At 39.5% G+C, this 21,136-nt stretch overlaps 1 protein-coding gene across 2 annotated transcripts in view; it reads left to right on the forward strand.

The window, feature by feature from the left end:
- The window catches only part of LOC122816486 (transmembrane protease serine 12-like), a 621,927-nt gene that overhangs the window by 264,010 nt on the left and 336,781 nt on the right, over positions 1 to 21,136 (forward strand). For both annotated transcript variants that reach the window (XM_044089311.1, XM_044089312.1), the window contains exon 3: positions 6,905 to 7,118. In XM_044089311.1, the coding sequence (XP_043945246.1) occupies positions 6,905 to 7,118 (214 nt within the window). The remainder of the gene's footprint in view (positions 1 to 6,904; positions 7,119 to 21,136) is intronic.

Below are 21,136 nucleotides of genomic sequence, written 5' to 3' on the forward strand. Positions count from 1 at the left end.
TTATCTTGATGTCCACCGTCAGCTTAGATATTATTTGGACAGAACAAAAAAATTTAGGAAATCTGACCAACTTTTTGTTTCCTATGCGGATAATAAAAAAGGCCTTCCTGTTTCTAAAGTGACTTTGTCCAGATGGCTTTCTTCGGTCATCACTGAAATTTATACGATCAGGGGAAAACAGCTGTGCTCAAAACCTAAAGCTCATTCAACTAGGAGTTTGGCTACTTCTGCAGCCTTTCAAGCTAGACTGCCTTTGGACACTATTTGTGCAGCGGCCACTTGGGCCACTCCTCACACTTTTGTTTCCCATTACAAATTGGACTTGGCCTCCAGGGACAGAGCCAGTTTTGGCTCTACAGTCCTCAAGAGTTTGTTCCATTGAGCCACCCAGGATAGAGGTGCTAGGGACGCGGTCCCATCAAGCAAGAATGAAGGCGAGATTGACAACTTAACATTAAGAAGTTATGTTCCTACCATAACGTTCCATGTTAGTTGTCTTCTCTCGCCTTCTTTCTTGCGACCCTCCCTCCTTCCCCCTGGCCTGGACAGACCTTGTATAAGAAACTATTATGCTAAAGACCATTCAGACCTGGTCCTTTTTCCATCTGTAAGTTTCTTCTTCCTTTTGGAAGTATGTTATGCTTGGTGTTATTGCCCTTTGTCAACAAACGAGATCTGGGTATTTACTGCCTTGCATCATGGGATATGGGGCTGCCTCGAGCTGGTAAAAGGAGTTCTCGAGCTAAAGCAAGTGCCGAGTCGGAGCCGAGGATCGGCTCCGAACCCATCAAGCAAGAAAGAAGGCGAGAGAAGACAACTAACATGGAACGTTATGGTAGGAACATAACTTCTTATTTTACTTGCATTCTGCTTTAACTGCATATTAAAACTTCAAAAGAGACCACAGCTCTGTCTCTTCTGAGTCAGGAAGAATTTTTTTCCTGCCCTCCCACCCAGTTACAGTTGTCTTGTTAAATACCACTGTCTTTCTAATTGCCTGCCTCTTATGTTAATCTGACCATATGTCTCATTTCCTCTCTGCTTACACTGGCTTGTGTGAGTAATCACAAAATCATCATTTTTGAAATCACTCCCCTTCAACTATTTAAATTTATTGGCCATCCTACTGTATTCCATAGTACTAGAATACAAAAGTGACCACTCCTTTCAATTCATCTTGCTGTTTTAAAAATAGTAACTCTACACTAAACCTTAACTTTTTAAACAGGTAAAACTTAAGCTATCTACTTTCACATCTAACTTCTCTAGTGCACACTGCAGTGTGCATTTTTTTTCATCTTACCTTTAAGCATCCCTGTGACTAGCACTTGCTCTAATACCTGCTGGAAAGCACTAGGAAGCCTTAAACTGATACAAGCACTCAGCTCTTCTTGTTAATAAGGACAAATTAATCGTAGGCACTAAACAGCCTATAATTGCAAAGTACCTTGCTAAGGTAAGGGAAAACAGCTCCTGTACTTTACAAAAAAAAAAGCACCAAACCAGTCATGTCCAAGGGTCAGCTTCCGGTGATTTCTCCTATCCACCTGGTGAATCTGGACATACTGGGGCAATGCAGCAATTGCCTGATGTACACAGACAACCCTCTCCTCCTACCATCCAACACTACAACCTGTGAGAGATGCACTTACATAGCCAAAATGGAAGCAAAGCTCTCTCCACCCAAGATTGTGCTAGACAGTCAAGAGGAGAAGGTTAACACCCACACTACACCTCAAGCAACACATAGCCCTTCTAACCCCATACCACCAACACCCACATATAGCAATGCTAAATCCACATATGCAGAGGCCCTTAACTGTAACCTGCCCAAGCAACAAGGACCTCTGAAGCTGAAATGCAAACAAACACCAATCACAACCAAAGTGTCACATAGCTCACAACACCAGTGTGCCACCCAGCAACAGCCCCTAAGGCAAGACGACGTACCTAACACTTTAGTCATAGGTGACTCTATAATCCAGCACACTGATGTCCCACTCACCAGGTTGAACAAGGAGAAAGTTACAGTCAGCTGCCTGTCGGGTGCCAGGATCCGCCACATAACACATGCACTCAAGTCACTCCACAACAAGTACAAATATAACTCTCTCATTATCCATGTTGGAGTGAATGACTTGAGACGTACCTCCCTGGAATACATGAAAAGAGACATGGAAGAGCTCTCGGATCATGTGGCCTAGGCAGGTATGACCCTAGCCCTGAGTAGCATCCTGCCTTCGCCCAGAATTATACCACAATATAAGGGCAAAATGATTGACTTCAACAATTGGCTAAGCTTCTGGTGTCATTCAGTGGGGATCCAGTATCTGTCTGCCTGGGATGACATGATCGACAGACCACGATGCTTTGCCAGAGATGGTCTACACCTGTTGCCCCTGGGATTCAGGTTACTGGCTAAGGCTCTTGCCATCCCTATAGTGCCTTTTTTAGGCAAAGTTCAAAGGACAAAACCACCACAGTAACAGGTACAAGCATGCAAAATCTGAAGGTAATGCTACTCAATGCTAGAAGTCTAAACCTCAAAATGCACTCTCTTGAGGCACTCCTAAAAATGGACAACATCGATATCTGTGCAGTAACTAAGACCTGGTTTAAGGCTCCAAAGAGCACCCCTGCAATACCAGGCTACAACTCTTACCACACTTTTCGGCCACCAAACCAGGACCAAAACACTAAAGGTGGAGGAATGTCAATATTCACCAAGGATATTCACATCACCAGGCTAGTTGCCCAACACAATGTGTCTGAAATTCTCCAGGTGCAACTAACACTTGGTAAGACTGCAATCCAAATTGTAGCTTGCTACAGATCCCCACCATGCCCCAAGATTCTCACTACACCTTTCTAAACATACTGGAAAATATTAAGATGGAACCAAACACCCTAATACTGGGTGATTTTAACTACCCTGCCATTAACTGGGGAAACTACTCGTGTACCAACACCTTTGCCCAATGGTTCTTGGAATTCATAAATTCCAACACCCTGGATCAACTAATCCATACTCCCACCAGGGGCTCCAATATCCTAGACCTGGTCATTACCAACATGGGAAATCGATGCTCCACACCTATGGTCACCCCCTCGTTAGTCAGGTCTGACCATATGCTGATCACCCTTAACATCCACATCCCACCCCCACCCCCCAGTAAGGAAAGCTCCATAAAAAACTTCTCTAAAGGCAACTTTATGCTACTCAAGTCAGAAGTGACAAACTTCATGACACCCATGCAGACGGGAACTGAAAGTTCAACTGCTGAATCCTACACTAAGGCACTGTATGAGCACATCCACTCATGCATGAATTGTGCCATCCCAAATAGAACCAAGATGCTCTCATCCAAAAAAAGGAAGCCAATCTGGTGGTCCCCTGCCATAAACAAACTTTACAACAAAAGGAAGAAACTGTTGTAGAAAAGAGGAAAATCCCAGGATGCAAAAAACTCCCTTACCAGCCTCAGTAAGAAACTGAGATCCCTCATAAAATCCTCCAAAGCTAGTTACGAAAATAAAATTGCCAAAGATTCCAAAGACAACCACAAGGCATTCTATAGCTATGTCAAGAATCTAAATGGCAATGCTCAGATCTGCTCTGAGCTAAAACAGTATGGCATTAAATATACTGATCCCAAGGATATTGCCAGTATCCTGGCAGATCGATTCAGTGCCAACTTCACCCCCCTCTCACCCCCTAAATGGCCCATCTCAATACCGGAAGATTGCCAAATTCTGGTAATAGCCACACAGGTAAAAAATGCACTCTCCAAAGCTAAGAATACAGCATCCATGGGGCCAGATGACATCCCGGGCTGTGTACTACATGAACTACAATATGAACTGGCACCTCACTTAAGTGTCATGTTTAATCATAGCCTCACCTCAGGTTTTGTGCCCACTGAGTGGCACAGAGCTACAGTTATCCCACTCCACAAGGGGGGATCCACCTTGGATCCCGGAAACTACCGTCCCATCAGTCTGACGAGCCTTGTCTGCAAGGCCATGGAGCGTATTATCACGGAGCTTATAAACAAAGATATTGGCAACCTTCAAACACTGGACCCCACCCAGTTTGGGTTCAGGGTCGATCTTGTCTCTTGAACCTGATTGACTTCTTCGAATTAGTCTCCAGAGCCATGGACAAGGGTAAGGTGGTCCACACAGCCTATCTAGACCTTGCCAAGGCCTTTGACACCATCCCCCATTCTGGAATCATAGATAAACTTAATAAGCTGGTATTAATCCCTACATCACCCAGTGGGTTGCCAACTAGCTTACTGATAGAGCCCACACTGTAAAAGTAGCCGACTCCAAATCCAGCTCCAGACAAGTGACAAGTGGAGTACCTTAGGGCTCAGTCCTGGGACCGCTCTTGTTTGGCATCTACTTCTCTGAAGTACAGGCCAACACTAAGGGACTCTGGCTAACAAAGTTCGCAGATGACTGAAAACTGGGAGCCATTATTGAATCCCCAAATGATGTTGATACTCTACAAAAGGGCCTTACAGAAACAGATGCTTAGTACCAGAGCCATGGGCTCATGCTCAGTGCCAAGAAATGTATAGTTATCCCCTTTGGGAAAAAAACTTGTACCCATGAATTACCATATAGGTGGCAGTACACTAAACACTGAAAGTGTGTTAAGAGACTTAGGGACACAGGTGGACAGTGGTCTCACCTTCGATAACCACATCACCACAACAGTCAGGAAATCCTTCTATGTGGCACACCTCATCATTAAGGGCTTTTCATCCAGAAAAAAGGAGGTCATTATCGCACTGTACTCATCCCTCATTAGACCTATTATAGAATACAACGCCCCATTTGGTATGTACCTCTCAAGATATCTGCAACAACTGGAAAAGGCCGCAGAAATACCTCACTAAAAGAATCACAGGCCTAAAGCAGATGCCTTACACTGACCGCCTTAAAAAACTCCAGCTATACTCTGTTGCATATCGTCTACTTAGAGGCGATCTCTGCTTAACATACAAGGCCATGTCAAACCCAGACCTGTTGGACATGCTACACTTAAAGAAATCCCAATCTCTAAGAGCCACACGCTCCAGGCATCTAAACCTTGTCCTCACAATAAATAAAACATGTTGGAGGGATAGGTTCCTGACCCAGAGACTCCCCAGACTCTGGAATAGATTGCCCATACATGTCAAGCAGAGTGCCTCTTTGGCCCTCTTCAAAAGGAACCTTGACGATTGAATGGGAGAAAGGAAATTCACCCCAGGGATCATGTCAGTCACCCTGTTAGACAGGGGTCCAGTGTAGTAAATAGTCTGGGAAGAAATAGCCAGGGAATTGTTATGGCTAGGCTTGTACAGGCCCTAGGGCTGATAGCCTAGTACCAACCTATGAACCTATGAACCTATGTTGATATGGCTGATGTTTAATCAATATGGGTCTCGACAACTTTCTGGAAATTAAATTAAGAGCATACATGAGGCACACCCTGTCAATTAACAAATCTTCCTCCTCTGGAGCACCACTCCTGACTTATTTATGTCTTCTCTCCATAAAGTTAATACAGTGCACTGCCTTCAGTTTCTGTGATATTGTAGCACATTTCATAGTTAATCAGTATACATAGCTCTCAACTATCCAGATTTTCCCAGAAGATCCAGATTTTTGCTTTATACTTTTAGTCTGTTCCTCATAAAATATGTGATTTTCTGGAAAATCATTGAGGATTGAAGTCACTCAATAATGACAGAATTTGAGTTTCAGACTTCATTTTCTTCAGAAAAATGCATGCCAGTCCAGAAGTTATTATTGTAGTAACTTTCTAACTTTATAAGAGCAATATTTAAAATATGCCCCTCTAATTTTGTGCCTTTGCCCCCCCCCCCCCCATTATTTTTACTTTTGTCCAGATTTCTTGTGCTAAGAGGTTGAGAGGTATGATGAATACCACATCGGGTCTCCCCTGAAATTGGTCTAGTGGGAACAAATCCACTCAACAAAATGTAAATAAATAAATTTTCTTCATGTTTTCTCTTCTTGATCTACCATTTTCTGAAAGATTGCATTGTTTGATACTTCAGTCTCTGTCATTGTTTTCTTAATTTCTGTTTCTTACATCTTCATACTTAGCAGTTTTTCAGATTGATTATTCAACACTTCTATTTTTACAGCCATTTTTTATTTGTTTTATACACTTTAGAGTGCACCTGATTGATTTTTTATTCTAGTTTACTGGAAGCCATCTCCTGCATTGATGCTGCACATTACTTCCTGCTGGGCAAACTTGAGATTCTACTCTTTCAAAAGCTTTTCTTTTCCTTTCTTTTCTTTTTCTTCTAGATGCTTTCTCCAGATTTTCCCTTTGTTGGCATTCAAATAGTGTGTCTACTATCCAATAACTATTTTTCCCCAATGTGTAACTTTTACTAGGTTTTTATGATTTCCTGTTTTCTCACTGGGAGAATTGTAGTTACTGTGCTTTTCACTCAGCCACCATTGTGGGAATTCCATCATAGTAGTTCACTTGACAGATATGAAGTGGGGTCTGTTACCGTTCCATTTTATCAGTACTTTCTGTGTCATACTTAATAGAGCATCTGGGAGCCCATTGAGCATTTTTTTTTCTTTATTACTTGACGGTACAGTTATGCTGTGCGGTCAGCTCAGTATACATACATAGCTGATTGTGATAAAATATGAAATCTTACCGATGTGGTAATTGGCTAACTATCTCAGAATGCAACTATGCTACCAGTGAGCATCTAATACTGACAGTACGTGATATACACTGCTAAACGTTTTTTCAATTTGAAATTTGTCTAAGAGGCAGCTTTTTAAAGAAATAGTATTTATGTATGAAATTATTTCTTTTAATATTTACTTGCTTTATTTTCTCTTCTTCCTTTAGGTTGTGGTTTGAGACCTCTGATGAAGAATCCATCAGAAGTATCTTTACCTATAGTTAAAGGAAGGACTGCAGTGGTTGGGGAATGGCCATGGCAAGTTAGCCTGCAGCATTACAGAACTAAATCTGAAGCCTTAATGCCTTTCTGTGGAGGAGCCCTGATAAATGAGCATTGGGTGCTAAGTGCAGCTCACTGCTTTGAGAGCAGTTTTCTCAGGTACATGGTTTGACTGGCTGTTCTTTTTAAGACATTTTATAGGCATTATAGATCATTTAAATGTCTTCATATGGTTCATCCCCATAACAAAGATACATCTTTTCATATATGCAGTTCCTGCTATTGGGAGAATGCCTAATCGTTAAGGTCTTTACCCCACAGACTCAAAGTATAGGGTATGACTCTTACTTTTCAGGAAACTCACTAGGCTTAAAATGCCTGCAAGGGTGTGTAGCTTATTTCTTAGCTATGAACCTTGTATGTCTTTCTTTTTTATTGCTAGTGAAGTTATTAACCCTATTCTTGGCCCTATCTTGGAATATGCTGTCTAAATCAGTAGTGCCACTTCTAGAACTGCCAGGATGGCAGCACAATAATAAACAGTTTGATTTCAGATCTCCCAGTGTGAAAACAGAAGATGAGAAACTGCAGCCAGAGATACTGTCAATGTGAATAAAATTCAGTTACTAGCTAGCAAGTACACTGCTTGGATTCCCGCAAAGAAGAAACTAAAAGAGCCTGAAAGAAAATCAACTGGAAAAGATGAAGAGAAAACACACTGACTGGGAAGAATCTTGCATCTGTTCAGCAAAAAGCAGTTCAAGTTTCAGCTTTAGTGCAAGACATGGCTTCCAGTAATCTAGAAGAAAAAATGAGTCAAATATGCTCACAGTTGATTAAAATAAATGAAACACTGAAGGAATATATTGACTCACATAACAAAAGACTGGAAAATGGAAGAAGCTTTAAACAGATATTCAGATGAGCTGCAAAAATCAGAAGGTGAAATAAAGAAAAGGCTGTCTGAGTATGAGACTGCTCAAGAAGAGGCGTGATGTCCCTTTTCTCAGAAAGTGATCAAGGAGCCTCTGTCCTCACCACTGACACCGGTGGAGAATGTTCATTGATAAAAAATAGATACACACACAGTATTTTCAAATGCAGCTCTCTGCACCAAGTACGGTTTCCCTTAACAACACACAGGGAATGCACCCTCCAGTCCTGGGGCTGGGTTTTCTCTCCAGGCTCCAAATAAGACTCCCCACTGATCAGTACAAAGCTGAATCCTTAGCCGGGTGTTCCATACCAAATCCATCACCACCCTATCTGTGAAATAAGTACACTCAGTGTCCCTGTTCAAAATAGCTGTCACACACACTCTGTTTTGAAATTTGGATTTTCACACATACACACACACACACACACACACACACACACACACACACACACACACACACACACACACACACACACACACCTAGGAAAGGCTGGCACAGCTTACTTGCCCTGACACCTGCACTCAGACTATAAGGTACATTCACTGCCATCAGAACACCCAAAGCCAGCTACATTAAGGCTCTTACAAGAGTACCCAATCACAGTGTTAACTAAGCAGCAAGGCTTTCAGGAACATGAAGCCACAGTGCCACTGAATAAATGGAAGTACTCTGAAAGGTTAAATATTTTCTAAAAGACCAGTCACAATGAAAGGCTTAGATATATTTAATAATAATTAATAAAAAAAATGAAAATACTGAATATCTGTTTCCAATAAACACCTGAGTTTCAATCATAGGAAATATAAAAAATAACACAGATGGAAAGACTCAAAAGATACATAAAAAACAACATTTAGTTAATCTCACTATATTTTCCTAACTGACTGAAGAATTATTGTTTCCTAGTTACTTACTAAAGCAAGACAAGATGAAGGCAGATGTGTGTCTTTGTCATGTCCCAAATACAGAGTGCCAATCTCACATCTCTTACTAGCATTCAAATACAAATTCAGTGCTGGCTATAGAATGACATTGCATCTGGTCATTTGACTCTATGATTCCCACACTACCCCTCACTGGAAACTGAACCAGGATCTGGCACTGATCTATCACAATACACACATATAAATTTAGCTATGGTTTATTACAGCATCTGGAAACTGTAAAACAATTCCAACACTTCCACCCTTCCTGCAAAGCTAACAAGCCCTTCTCTGGCATCCCAGGGTAGCAGTCAGTTCACCACTAAGGACAATATAGGAGGATCCCAGCCTAGCCTTTTCACAGACCTTGCGTCTCTGGCTGCATTCAGACCTGTGAGATTAAATCTTTATGGCCTAAACCAAGTAATTTAATTTCAGGCTATTCTTTTTAAGGTTATCTGGGTTGAGCCTAACCACTTCCCTTTCATTATTTTCTCTTAAAATATATACACTTCATCAGTTACAACAATGCAATCTGAGACACATGTATATTTCTTTTCTGTCCAGCAAGACTCATTGTTGAAACTTTTTTTTAACTCCAGCAACTTTACAAAAACATTTTTAACACAAGCAGCTGTACAAATCAGTTTGATATTCAAATGACATCTATCTCTGTACAAAACTCCAGCAAGCTATGCTGGCATACATTACACGTGCACTGTCCTACTCTCTCACTGTCTTTCTCTCTGTCACATCTGGCACTACCTCGCATCATCACAAGAGGTGTTTCAAAAAATGGTAGAATTTGAAGTCAGAACATGCATGCATAATCTGAGATATACTGCTGTATCAGAGAAACTAGAAGGAACAGACTGTATTAATTTAATGATGGTACAAATAAGTAACTTCACTGGTACTCTACAGCAGGAACTGTTAGGTGAAAGGGCACACCATGACTATGCTCCAAATATGGCCATGATTATGAAGCCAAGACCTTTACTAGTATAGATGCAAACTCACCAACAGAAAGAGTTGATCCTGACAAAATTGTGGCAAAAGGGAAAAGTATTAAAAGCTGGAGGAAACAGAGTCTTTGTGGAAAATATTATTCACTGTGCACCAGGCAGAAGAGAAACGAATTTATTTCAGTAATCAAGGATTGTCAAGGGGCAGATGTAAGATTCAAGCTGCTGTATCCAGCTGTTTTCATAATATTTTTTTCCTGGGACATCATAGTCATTCTTTGATGCCGAAAAGGCTAAGGAGGAAATGTAAAAGCTTTTCCAGCAAAAAAATGAGCCATCAAGCAGAAGGGGACACTGCTTCTAATTCTTCTTATAATAAAGCACACAGACCGACTTTGCCAGTGAAGTCTTTTCCATTGCTCCAAATGAAAATGCTTGACAGTGAAAAGCACAGGAGTCGACCAGAAGAATCAGGACCACTGTGGAATTAAACTGGAATCTGGAGTTGGGAGATGGAGATGAACAGGAAGAAGACCGGCAAAATGGAAATTAGTGAATAAATGGGAGATTCCAAAGCATCACTCACATTTGTGAAATATGGCTACATAAGAATAAGTGTAAAGAGTGAATTTTTGTTGACTTTGTTAAACTTGTCTGGAACTGAAAGACATTTGCCCCACTTCAAGTTATTACTGTTTGAAAGGACTCTGGTTGGAGCGGAGGAGGAAGGAAAAATATAACGGTAAACAAAACTATTTTTTTCTTAACAGTATTTCTATGAAACTTTTCACAATATAAATTCCATATTTTATAGTAAAGTATTTTTAGTTTTTCTTCTATGTGATAAATTTACTAAACATTTGCCTTTTTCCCTTCCTTTTCTCTTTCTGTCTTCTTTTTTGCTATTAATAAATGTAGTTGTTGCAGTGCAAAAAGAGAAGAAAAACTAGACAAAAGCATGTCTAAGTTAAAAGACTGTAATCTTAATTTGACAAGATCAGTGTAAAAGTATATAGATCATAATATAAGTAGAGCTGATATGTTTTCTCTTACATCTGCATAGGTGAATGTCTGGATTAAGACCCTTGGCTTAGTCTTAAATTTTAAGTAGAAACAAGTAACATTGAAAACATTGAATATAATGAAAAGTTTTCCATTAGCAATAAATGTTTCAGCTTGTTTTCAGGCTGCAAAAGAGGACTTAATTTATCTATTTTATCTTACTTTTCCATGGAGGCAAGCTGATAATAGGGCAATAAAAGACAGAACACTGGTTTCTTCATGGCAAAATTTAATAATTTCTGAAAGTATGCAAGTAGTTTTGACATCTGGGGGGGGGTAGAAAAAGAACAAAACATGCATCTTGGCATAGATAACCTCAATTTCAGGTTAGCTAGGGCCTGTGTTATTAGCTGTTTATTTGGGTTTATATCACAACCGTGAAAGCGCATATGCTGAACAACATTACATCGAACACAAAACCGCGAACGCTCACAATAGCAAAGCCATGGAACATCGAATTCTTACTCAGGGCAAGAATTTGGTGGGCCGTTCTGCAGCTTTGCTATTTCCTCCACTGTGGTACGATCTCGGGGATGGTATATTTAAGTAGGGGGGTGTGGGGGCGAAGCCCACCATATTAGACAAAGGTTTTTAGTGTGCTTGTGTTGTGTGTGTGTGTTTCTCTGAAAAAATTTGCTGTTCTGAGCTTTCAATAATATCACATTTCGAACTTCCAAGTTCGAACATATGGTGTTTGATATTTTGGAAATTCGATTATTTGACATAGACCCATTTATTTGACACAAATGTTCCTATTACGAGGATTAATCTTCATTATTTGAAGATGTACATAGTATTTGTATTAAGTTAATATGACTAGGGGTGTTCTGGAGGTGGGTTTGGTTTCCTGTATGAGGGTTTTTATTAAAACAAAAAGTCTGTAAAATGTGAGACAGGTTCCAATGTTGATGATAAGAAAAAGCTGTATAAAGCAGTAACCTGCCAAACATTAATGGGTGCATGTATTACAAAAGCTGGAATTAGACATTTTAAAAAGCTGCCATATATAGTAGGTGGGAGTAATGACTTCTTACCATATTGGTGACCTCTTTCCATATTATAAAAAACACAGGCAAGGGCAGGCAACAGAGATTCTGACAAATCCAGCTCAAACAACGTGAAGCATAATATTAGCACTTTAGTTGTTTAAATACAGTTCTAAAAGATCATGTGACAACTTTTTTTAAAATCATTTGATCAACTTAAAATCATGTGACAGCCAAAAACTTTTAAAATTATGCGATCAGCTTTAAATCATGTGACAGCCGAATCCCCTGAACAAATCATGCATTAAGACAACATATTCAATAAGTTAAAAACTGAAGCAAACAAAAATTAAAAGCTGAATATCTGAATATATAAACCTGTAAACTTTCTTTTACCATACAATAATAAATAGTTTATGTAAGAGCAATCATTAAATAGTAAATGCTATACTGAGAAAATCTGTCTGATAAAAAAAAAAATTAGGAATATCATCTTTCTAAAGCTCTTAGTTTTAAAAGACAGCTAATAGAAATCTGGTCATTAGTCCTTAACCAAGAACTTGCATTAAGTGTGAGTTGCCAATATAACACACGTTCGTACACATATGCACACACACACACACACACACACACACACACACACACACACACACACACACACACACACACAAACACACACACATTTTTATGATGGTAAACTAATTAAATAGCTGTACAGAATTTTACTTAGAATGTGTTTTTAAACATGATCCTATAATTTAGAGCATATATTGGGTAACTGCAAATACATTTATCTGATTTGTAGTCTGAGAAAATGCACATTTCTAATAGAATGAAAAACATGCCTCAGTTTTACTCTAGTGAATTATTTATTTTTTAATACCACTATCGGAGATGAGGTACTTTTTTCTAAATGCCACAACAGTTTCATCTTCTAAGGTAATGAGTTTTCTGGCATCCTAGTTCTGATGATCTGCTTATTGTTAAGTCACTGGAACATACCATCCCAGGTTTTTTACTCGTCATTCCTACTGTCTCTTTCCAGATGTGTAGTCTTTTCCTTAGTTTGATTTCATTTTACAAAAATATTTATGCTGCCATATTTTACACCATTTCTGTAGTCCAGCAATGTTTAATAATGTTACCCTCCATCTTGGTGTCCTGACAGCTTGTACTGCTGAATCAGCATAAACTCCTAGTATTCAGTGAGAGGAAAAAGTTTCATAGGGACTTGAGAGTGCAGTGGAGTCTTGGGGGGGGGGTGCATTGTGTGTCCCACAGGTACTCAAATAAGTAAGTAAGACAGTTTCTTGTGGTGTAGGGATTGTATCTGGGTGAACAGTAGGCAGGCAGGCATTAAGAAACCTAGAGTTACTGGTGTGAATTATAAATGACTGCTATGCCAGCTAAGGCAATAAAATATGTCCTTGTGAAGACTGCCCTTTGCTTGGCAGGTTTTATAGATGACGTGAATCAGAAAGGCCTATCTAGGATGTTAAAAAGATACATTAATATAAATTAAATAATAATAAAAGAAGAGCTGGGAATGTAAAAATGGTACAACATGAAAGGATCAGAAGTGGTGTAACTCCTGAAGAAATGTAGGGTTGGCAATCAATTTGGGGTCTTCAGAAGAATGAAGTAATTTCAGGGAACAATTAGGTGGCTACAGAGAGGAGTGGATTGGCTACTTGAATCAGAAAAAAGCAGAGTGAAACTGGAAAGGATGCCTTAGGCATCATTAGACAGAATGGAGTGGGAACAAAGACACAGGTGGCCCTATAGGAGCTAACAATATAAACAGAACATAAGGCCAGTATGTAGGGAGGGATTTTCAGTCCTATGAGTGGTCAGGAAGTAAGAGATAGAACTCTAGGGAGAGATTGTACAAAAATTTCAGGAGGGACTGGAAATGGATCAAATGCAAACATTGGGAAAAAAACAGTGCAGATTGCAAGGAAATGCAAGACTGATGAAAATAGAAGGGAATGTTGCAAATAGGAAGGATAGTGGAAGAGGAAGCCAATGTGGGGGACAGAGAACATATGGTGCTGGTGATTGTAGACTCAATAATTAAGACAATTAAGTGTATTAGAAGTAGTACCAGATGAAACTAAGGGCTTAGAGTTAGATATGGGAGGAGATGATTAGGGCCAGCACTAAGGGGGAGATAGATGGATGCATGTTTTGGTGCTACTGACCTACCAGAGGAGAAATTTGAGGTGGTAGCAAGTGTGCCTAAGAGATGGCAGAGAAATTGCAGTACAGAGGCACCTCAGACAGCCACCAGTATACCAGTGAATGAGTTATTTAGGAGTATGCCTGACTGATTGTTGCTGTGCACAAGAAGAAGGATTTGAGATAATTAGAAGGATTGAGAAGACATCAGACCACCCCTGAGTAAAGAACAGAATTTGTCTTAACCCAGAAGGGACAGTAATGCTTAGAAGTGGCTTGGATAAGGTGCATCTCAATAATACTGTCTTTAAGTTAAGACAGAAAACAAAGGGGTGTCAGAGAAGCAGAAAAGAGGGGGAGATAGGTATGTTGCAGCAGAAAGAAGGGAAAAATGACATGGAGTATAACACAGGAACAAGGTGATTTAGAGAATGGTTGAGAAATAGTATTACTGTACAGTACAAGGAGTCTACATAGATATATGGATAGATAGATGGATAGATAGCTAGATGACCTACAGACAACAGTACGGAAGGGGAGAGTAGAGACTACTGCATTACAGAAACATGGTCCAGTAACAAGAGGGAACAGAACCCGCAGGTGCCTTGGTATAGGTGGATTAGGAATAACATAGTGAGGAAGAATCATTGTAGAATAACAGTCTACGTAAAGGAGGGTATGAAATGCAAGGTCAGAGAGGAAAGGGGCAATGTTTTATTAAAAAGGCAGTAGAGTTGACAAGATCAGAACCTATTAAGAACACTAGTGTTTATGGTAGTGGCAGACAGGGAACACTGATAGACTAATTCAGTTTCTTAACCCCAGCAGAGGAAGATGAGAAATGGAGGAATGAATAAAGAAATGGTGTTAGGAGGAAATAAGTCATACATATGGGGATCCGAATCTGCCAGAAGCAGGCTGGGAGATTCATGAATGATGAAAAAGTGTTTGAATCATGAGCAATTCAGCCAAATGATGCAAGATAATACAAGAGAAGATAGAATTCTGGATACATTATTCACCAAGGTGGAAGGGTCAGGCATGTCCACCCATATCTGCCATGAGCCAGCAGTGACCACGTCACTATGAATAACCACATAGTGGAACGTAAGATAAAAGGACAAAGATGATGGTGTGAGACTTTAGGGGATCAAGTTATGATGGGACGAGTAAAATAGTCAAAGATGAATGCACAGCACTGCAATCTAAGCTGGAAATCAAACAAAAGTCCACATTACTACACTCTAAGGTAGCCTTTATGAAAATTTACCATATTGTCAAAGGACAATAGATTCACCCTTATAGCCCTCCATGACACCTGTGAGGTAGTTTACATAAGCAAAACATGTTACAGATATAGAGGATTTATGAACATCAGTATAAAATAAAGTCAAAATACATAATGAATACTTTCTACAAGCATTCCGCATCTTGTGTTGAAATTAGAAAAGTTTGACTTTGTTTTCTTTGAAGGCATGACACAATGTGCAAGGGATACGATGGAATCAGAACTTGAAAGTGAGGGACTGCACTGGAAGTTAACACTGAATGGCACTGTAGCTCCAGGCATTAATGGATCTGTAAGCATAAAGTGTGTATTAAAACTGCTCAATGATGAGTTTTGTATGACCAATTTAAATTATTTGTGAATCTATTTTCAGTTTGGTACTATGAATATTTATGATTGTATTAAGTTGCTTGGATTAAGGAGGATATAGGGTATACAGTAGGTAGAAGAGTAGAGCTGGGGAGGTAGAGGAGGCAGTAGATGGTGGTCATTCTGTCCTTACAGCTTATCTAGAGATAACCAATGTATTGTACTTCAACAATCATGCTGGAATTGTAAATAAACTAGAGATGTAAACATTAACCCATGCATGATTAGAGAGAAAGCAAACTGGCAGAAAGATAGAACCCACATTGTTATCATGGCAAGCTCCACTTCCTCCTCCTCATAATCATCATCAATCCCCCTTTTTCCCATTTTCTACATGATGATGTGGCATCATGTCAACTGTCACCATCTCTATCGATTCAATGCACACTCTTACCTTCTCCGACAGTCATGCCTGACTGTTACAGGTCTTCTCTTACACAATACATACACCTCTTTGCTGGACACCCTCATTTCGACTTGTCTTATTCCTGTTTGTCACAAATCTTCTTTACTAGATTGTCTTCTGCCTTTCTGCACATGTGCCTGATCCACCATCATCTGTTCTCTTTGACGTTCTCTGTAACTGGAGCTACTCTGGCTTCTGATCTGATGTCCTAATTTCTTTGTCTGTCCCACAGTGTCCTTCCTACAACCCATCTCGGACACTTCATCACCATCACTTCTAGCTGCTTCAGCTGGTCTGTCTTTACTGACCAGGTTTCTGTACCATACAGTAGTACTAGTCACACCACTGTTTTGTACACCTTACTCTTAAGCTTCTTTGGCAGTCATCTGTCATACACTGCCCCGATGCTCTGTGCTATTTGGCTGAACCCCCTCTCATTCTAGCTTTGACTTCCTCATTCAAACTTCTCCTCAACCACCCCTCCCAGATAATTGAAGCTGTTTACCTGTTTCACTGTTTTCCTTCTGTCTCAATTCTCAGCTTCTTCTGATTTCTTCTATTTGCTGCCATTTCAACCATCTTATTTGTACTCAGTTTCATCCCATGTGCCTTCAGTGTTGCATCCCTTCCCCTATTCTTTGCTGAAATTATTGCTCAAAGTCTGCCTGTAATATCACATCATCTGCATACAGCAACTTTGTTGATCTGTCCCCTCCAGCCTATTTGCTAATGTATTCCATTTCTAGTAAGCACAGCAGTGGAGTCAAGCACCTCCGCAGAAGGTAAACAAGTAACTTGTGCTGTACCTCTCCTTTTTGGCATATACATTGACCTCCAAACTGTAGACCCAAATGTATAGCTAAGCTTGTGGGTGGCTTCAAGCTGGTTGTCATCAGAAAACTATCTGAAACCAAATCATTACAGCAAGCACTAACCCTCACTAACAATTGGTGTAAGAAAAAAAGGGTTAAAATTAAATGCAAAAAAGCATAGCACTGTCACATTTTGTAAATAACTCTCTCCCCCAATGTACAATGTATCTAGTACTCTACTCAAACTGACAAGGCCGACAGGGGTCTTGGTACCTGGATTGATAGCACTTTTTCCTTCAACCACTATGTACCATTGTACTCAGAAAATGCTTGTATTTAGTAAAACTAATATCTAAAGGCATATCTTCCTTCTGAATGCAGCTCTAAGTTGACCAATTATAGAGTGCAGTGCCCTTGTTGATATTTATCTGTTCCAGAATATACTGGAATGATTATTTCTGTTAGTCTACCTCAGCTTGCCTAGGGACCCACAGGGTAAGCTGGAGACTGTTACTTCACATAGGATAGACCAGTCTACCCAGATCTGCTTTGCACCATTCTGCCCTCACCATGACTGACAGTTTAGAAGAAAGATATCTGGATGGATGCTCATTTAAGTTTTTAGGGACATTTGATAGACTTTTAGCCATTCCACTTAGACCCAATTAATTAACAATTAATTAACAATTAATTTCAGTGATGATGCATAACCTATTCTGAGGCTGTACTACCTCAGAAAAGGATATATTAAGTAAGGGCTTGTAAAGGTAAGTCTCTTTACCTGGCCAGGTGTGTGAATAGTATGTTTTCCATTTTGCCCCAGGGCTTTTTTATTTGTCTGACAATTTCTGTATAGTGGCATATTGCTTATGTGGGTCTTAGTGAAACTTACCATATCCTTTTAATACTGGATTGTTTTCAGGTTGAGTCTGTACTCCTAAATAGAGTTACAGGGAGGTGTTGCAACAAGTTAAAATAATTTTTGATCAAGCTGTCACAGTATTAAATTCAGTGCTTCATTTGGCCTCACTTTCTTCTCAGTGCATAAGATATACCTACATGACTTGGTATCATTGTAAGTGACATTTTACGATTTATATTAACTGCTAATTTGAGAATGTAAGAAGTCATGACACAGGTACATAGTAAGTAACACCTTGTTTTGAGGAAAGATTTGTCTGAAGAGGTAGAGTATGTGTTGTTCCAAGGGTATTCCACCTAAAGTATTGCCAGATGCACATTTACTCACGCACATCAGTAAGCACTCTATGCTGTAATGAGTAAAACAAACAGTGGACAGAGCAGTAGCACAGTTTAACATTCATTTTAACATTCCTCTGACAGCCATGATATCAAGTGCATTGCACTTAGGAGTGGAAAATTGCAAAAGCAACTTAAAGATAAGTGATGTAAAGGCTTTTCATCCAAATACCCAGGGGTTGGGGAAGAAAGGTATGTTCTTGTCTGCAGCACACAGTAATCTGTAATTAAGGTTAAAAATCTGTTTGTTAGTGTTTGCAGAGGTATGTTTGTATCCCAAGCAGGTGGTGGTGTGAATGGGAAGAAACATGTTACTGGGAACATATGTTTTGTGAGTGTCATGAGTTGGCAGCCTTTAAAAATTCCCTACAGAGTACCCCATCAGAAATATTGGGTGAGCAAATGGACATAATTAAGGAAATTATTTTTTGAGTTGAGACAGAGGATCTGAATTGCCTAGACATAGTAAGGTCCTGCTAAGTTTAATTCTGATGGCTGCAAAAAAGCAATTAGTAGAAAATGGAAATCAAAGTCTAAACCAGCCATACTTGAAGTAGTGAATATTGTAATAAAGATAAAGGAAATGAAAGTGAGATCTTTAGAAACGGGTAGGAGAGACACTTTTGATAACTGCTGGTGGAAATGGTTAAGGGGTGCTGGCTGTTCAGTGTAAGGCCCCAGAGCATCACAGGGTGCATTACTGCACTGTGTATAACAACAGAGGGCACTTGACACAGAGGGGCATTAAGGGTACCATACACTGCACTCTAGATGTTAGAAAGGTGCAAGTGAGTTTTTCATGAAGAATCCAGAAGCATCATCACAAAGTCCCCTTCTGGACCTGCATAGTGTGTATGCGAAGACAGAGGGAATCTAACACAGAACGTTAGCCTGATTTCCTCAGTAGCTCGCAACTGTATCCCTCTGTAGAGTGCTGTTGGTATGAGATATGACACATAAGGTGATTTGGGTATATTTATATTTTAATAATAGATACTGTCTTGTTAATAATACTGTGGCATATAACAAAAACAAAATATGTCTACCTATAGACTTACTGCAATGATGAATTACCTGCATGTAAGTAAATGACTTATAATGAATCACCGGTGATTTTGACTGAAACACAAAACATCTAATAAACTCACCAGTGAATTCCATTAATCACCACTAAAATCATTGCAAAAAAGTAATCACAAATGTAAACATTTGCCAGTATGAAAAGTAAAAAAAAAAAACAGCTCTTTGTATGGGGGCTCTGCCTCATACCCCTGGAAATTAAATATACTAACAGCGAGGTCACACATACTAAAAAAACATGAATTATATAATGGTCAGTAAAATAAACTTCGACAGTTACATAATTTGACAAACTGTATTGGCAATGGAAACATCACCATTATTTCAACAGAAGATAAAATACATGCAGTACTAACTCATATACCACATATATACACATGTGTGTGTGTGTGTGTGTGTGTGTGTGTGTGTGTGTGTGTGTGTGTGTGTGTGTGTGTGTGGGTGTATGAGTGTGCACATGAGGTTCCTCACTAAAAGAATACAGGGCATAATTAATATGTTCTATGCATACCGCCTCAAGGCCGTATCCCTGTAGTCTGTCTCCTACAGGCTTCTGAGGGGAGATCTATGCCTGGCATACAGGGCATTGCCCAACCTCACTCTGATGGACTTCCTGCATATCCACAAAACAAACAGTACGAGAATTACCTGTTCTAAAGACTTAAACCTTGCCTATGATATAAATAGGACCTGCTGGAGAGATAGGTATGTATTCCAGAGACTACCCCATCTATGGAACAGGCTCCCCGTACATGTGAAGCAGAGTTCCTCCCTAATACAATCCAAATGCAGCTTGGACAACTGGATGGGAAACCAGAAATTCATCCCTGGTTTGGCACCTATGTCTCTGATGCAAACAGGTAACCTGTAAATGGTTCATCTCCCAGGCCCATGCTTACGCTCATCAAGGGTATCAGAACTTGTCAGAGATTTCGGATGCATGTCATTAGCCTAGTAAACACCTATGAACCTATATATATATATATATATATATATATATATATATATATATATATATATATGTGTGTGTGTGTGTGTGGGTGTGTGTGTGTGTGTATATATGTGTATAAGTATAATATATATAATTATAGAAATATATATATATATATATATATATATATATATATATATATATATATATATTAAATGTATGTATGCTAGTGCCTACACAAAAGTGAAGCACTTTAGTATATGTGTTTAGATGTATGCATGTACATGTATATCCATATCTATGTATATGCTGTATTTATTTATGTTTGTGTGTACACATAGGGGTGATATACTGTAGTATGTAGTAATGCTTTACTTAAATGAGGGTTTATTTACAGGGAGCAACTTGTCTAGGAATATATCACAATGCAAACACCAAGGCGCAGTACAGCAAAAAAATTCTTCATGTACTGTCTGTTATTGCCAGTTCAGTCTTTTCACTAATTCAAATAATGCAGACGTTTTAATGCTAGGTAGTACCCAAATAAAACAGTGCCTGAGGGTTGCCACCTTTTGTTGTGGCTAAAAGCGGAGTAAGGCCACACCCCTCATATCACCTGTAACCCCACCAATTCTAGCCCGTCACTGCCCATGTTCCGCCTATTTTGTGGTGTCACTATGACATTAGTGGACGGGAATGCCTACTTTCCTGTTCCTGATGCCTGCTTTCAGCCGATTTACTATGCTTTTCTGTAAAAAAGCATAGTAAATCAGAGTCACAGCTTCCTTTTAAAATTCTTATCCTGCATAAATCAGTGCATGACTAGTCTACTGGTTTTATTCTTCAAGCCAGACTTTTTAATGATCCATGGATGTTCCCAGAGTTAGGAGAACTGTGTTGCTGCTAAAGAAAATGAATGAAGTAACGCACAGGCAGCTTCTCACTGCCGTGATTTTACTGGCAAGTGAGAGGCAGTATG

This window comes from Protopterus annectens, chromosome 12.part0, assembly GCF_019279795.1.
Source record: "Protopterus annectens isolate FY-2018-M chromosome 12.part0, PAN1.0, whole genome shotgun sequence".
NCBI lineage: Eukaryota > Metazoa > Chordata > Ceratodontiformes > Protopteridae > Protopterus > Protopterus annectens.